Source organism: Anarrhichthys ocellatus, unplaced genomic scaffold (genome assembly GCF_004355925.1).
Source record: "Anarrhichthys ocellatus isolate YVR2014 unplaced genomic scaffold, GSC_Weel_1.0 scaffold24, whole genome shotgun sequence".
Taxonomy (NCBI): domain Eukaryota; kingdom Metazoa; phylum Chordata; class Actinopteri; order Perciformes; family Anarhichadidae; genus Anarrhichthys; species Anarrhichthys ocellatus.
In genome coordinates, this window is record NW_022280054.1 from 4,367,002 (window position 1) to 4,370,685 (window position 3,684).

The window sequence follows — 3,684 nt, forward strand, 5'->3', positions numbered from 1 at the left end:
CCCCCCCCCCACCTCTAATAAACTTCTCTTTTCTACCTTTCAAGTCCCTCCAGCCTCCTGTAGAGGTTCTTCATTCTCTCCTTTTTATTTTCCTCTATGTCCACTCTCTCAATCTCACCCTCTTCTCCTCACCGACTTTCTACAGTTCAGCCCCCTCTCAGGCTTTCTCTTTAATCCCACTTTCTGCCCCCCCCCCCTTCTCTCCAGACAGGATTTGGGCAAAGTGTTTAATGGTTTGCAACGAATGGTTAAAAGAGTGGGCTATAGTCAGGTGCTGCACATTTATGCAGACGCCTAACTCAGTTTTCCTGACTGTATTCTTCTTTCACAATATCTCTACAGTTGAAGAGAAATTCCAAAATAAACACTAATTTTGCCGTCACCTCCGATGCGCTATGCAGATCAGCAGGGCTAGAGTGGCACTTATAACCAGGGGGCTTATTTAACTGTTCTTGCTCTCTTATACTCATTCAAGAACACTTGTCTTGAGGGCCAGCAGGACATAACCCAGTTAGAGTGCTGACCCAAAGTTTTAGACAAAGGAGTTAAGAATATATTAAAGGGAATGTCGCCCTTCTGAGAAGTTGGAAGACTTGCAAGAAAGAGATTTTTTTGAAAGAATGACTAAAACTGATGCAGCGTAAGCCGAGGCATCCTGACATTTAATCCCTTGCATGGGTCAAGCTCCAAAAACACTGGATTCTACACTTCCCATTATGCAACCACCTCTTGTATTAGACCCTTCCTAACCCCATACCATCTGTTGGTAACGCAGGCTTTTTGTAAAACAAAAGTAAAAAATCTGTGTTGTCCAAACCCAAGTCTGTGCCTCTTTAAGATGCAGTCTGACTCGTCTATGCTTCATGGTGGGGTTTGTGAACAATCATAGTTGAGTTGAGTGGCTATTGTTTCACTACTCACTTTGTGTTGCAGGAGTAAAAAACCTTAAAATTAAATTATAAGACGACACTTACAAATATATATCATTGCTATTATTTCAGTCAAATGTTGGCCATAGATGTGCATGAGACGTTCACTTGGCCACTGAGCGTGGTTTTGCCCTTCGTTATCGACTGCCCTGTTACATTCAAATTCTGCTCTGATGTCGTCATTTACGATAATAGCTATTATATCACATATTCAAGGTATTACTGAGGCTAAGTTTCTCCTTGTATGGTGAAATACACCCTCCATGTTGTGTCTAATACAGACGGTAAGTTGTCACAGCAGTAAGAGCAGATGTGGAAAGCAGAGTAGTGACTCAGGGCCGAGCCTGAGCGAGAGTCACATTGGAGACGCATTAAAAGGATAAAGTTACATGTAACGACCCTTTGTTGTGTCAAATTATCACACTGATGGCATTAGAATACGTGAACACAAGTTATTAAAGCAGAGTGAGCAACGTAATAAATCAACAAGAGCAATAATATCCATGTGGTGCTAAACCAAAATAAGGATTAATTAAGTGTCAAATATTTTACCAAATGTGATGATGGATTTGACAGAACCTGGGTTGAGTTATTCTAAACACTAACTCAAAATGACCACGGTTTTCTTCAGAACTTTTACACTGAATATCTGACAAGTGCAGTACAATCACATACAGTAACCTCTTAATACCAAGCTCATGATATGGATCAGCAACCTGAAAGAAATATTAATACCTTAAGCAGGGATGATGGGAAATGGAACTGCTGTAGCTAGAGCACAGTGTAATGTGTTGTTGTGCAGATGAGTAATACAGAATAAGGTACACATTTACATAAGAAGATTTTAACTAAATAGTTCTCTTCAATATGTATTTTGTTCTTTACAGTGCCATGAAAAGTGTCAACAAGCTATGAACTCTTCGCACAAATATTTTTTAAGTTGATGTGCAAAAATAGTTTTGATTATTTTTATGAATTAAAATACCAAACATGCAAAATAGAATTGCAACGGGTATTTACACATCTAGTGTTGTCACAGATTAATTATAATACAAATGATTTGAATAATTAATGGAAGGAATTGTGAAGACTCTGAAAAACTATTTTGAATAATGTTTTTAACTGTTGATTATTTAGTTGTGACATTGTGTGAATAAATACACACGGGGGGGATTTCACGGCACTGTGCAACCACGTGTGCAACTACAGCTTTTTCTATTTCCCAGACAAACACTGGGAGTACATCTGAAAGATTAACTAAAGATCCGAGGGAAAATATGGACCAGACATGGAGACACTTGACAGACCTTGGGCCATAGGGTGAAGCAACAGACATAAACACGATGGCAGCTTTATGTGTCCCCCTAGTGGCACAAAGAGGCAACAGCATCTACCAGTAAGATTTGTTTTCTTGTTCAACAGGCCTTGTTTTGGGGGGGTTTGTGTCACATTATTATTTGATTAAGAGAAAATGTCAAGTTAAGAAAATTTAAACAATGAAAACAAACAGCGCATACATAAGCTGTTTTAGTATTCATATTTGAGGAGATTTTTTATACAAAACAAAGTAACATCAACAAATGTAACCCATAAATCCATGTTGCAGTTTACTGTATGCGAGGAAAATATCAACACTACATACAACTCATATCAATGCTGTAAAAAACATTTACATCTTGGTACAAAAAAAAAATTATAATCTGTTCAGTTTGAGTGGTTCTCAGGAACTGTTATCACATCTAATAATAGAACATAATTAAACTAAAAGTCCTGTATGAATGACTCATTCTAGATTTGCATTTTGCCTTCAAATGAACTGGAATTTAAAAGACCACCAGCATGCATGAGACAGTCAGCTCCTAAAGGCAATCTGCTCCAAGGCAGAACAAAGCACCAGGAACCAGGTACAGGTTCTGTGTGTCTGCAGAGGAACAGGTGGTTCATAATGAATCTGATGTGCCAAAAGGCTCACTAGCTACTATTTGGATAGATGCTAAAAGAGATGGTATGGTGGTTGATGTCTTATCCTAAATTCTTTTTCATGTTCAAATATTTCTTAGTCAGACCTCTACATTTGGGCACTCAACATTGCAACTGCTCTGGTTGTCAGCAGAACCTGGCTAGTCCTGTTTGACCGGGTGAGTAAATTAGGGTGGCGTGTGACTCCCTCTGTGGTTGGACAGGAACTAATATCCTCTCTTTAGAATTAAGAGAACCCCACATGGCCCTGTTCAGCAGCTCCAGGGTAGCACGGGAGTTCAGATCACAACTTCTGGACCACCACTTGGAATTTACCTGTCAAGACAAAATTAAGGAGCAGTGAACCATGTGTTTGGACTTTAAGAGACAAACTGGATGAGTTACAGTGAGTAACAGTCTGGGTACAATTGGAAGCCAATGAGCATGTTATGTCACCTCGCTCTTTCCCACAATAAAGAGAGTCGTGATTGGTATTCTTTTAGTACTTACAGGACGGCATAACAGAGACCTCAGCTGTCACCACGCTGTCCAGACCAAGGTTAGACAGAGCTCCTCTCACAATGCCACATGAAAAAGCAAGGTACTGCGGGAAAACAAATACACATTAGCAGCATTAGCTTTAACGAGATGGATTCTGATTTCTTTGGCTGTACACCAAAAAAAGCCTTTAAGTGACGACTACTTGTAGTTGATCCCCAGGTGACAACAGTAGGAATATGTGTGTGTGAGTGTGTGTGTGTGTGTGTGTGTGTGTGTGTGTGTGTGTGTGTGTGTG

The 3,684-nt window shown here is 39.7% G+C and overlaps 1 protein-coding gene across 1 annotated transcript in view; it reads right to left on the reverse strand.

Annotated features, from left to right (window-relative positions):
* Positions 1-2,447: 2,447 nt before the first annotated feature.
* The window catches only part of trappc6bl (trafficking protein particle complex subunit 6B, like), a 2,701-nt gene continuing 1,464 nt past the window's right edge, over positions 2,448-3,684 (reverse strand). The window contains exons 6-7 of the mRNA XM_031860504.1: positions 3,399-3,492; positions 2,448-3,224 (exon numbers count right to left, since the gene is read on the reverse strand). Of these exons, the coding sequence (XP_031716364.1) occupies positions 3,193-3,224; positions 3,399-3,492 (126 nt within the window). The 3' untranslated portion in view covers positions 2,448-3,192. The remainder of the gene's footprint in view (positions 3,225-3,398; positions 3,493-3,684) is intronic.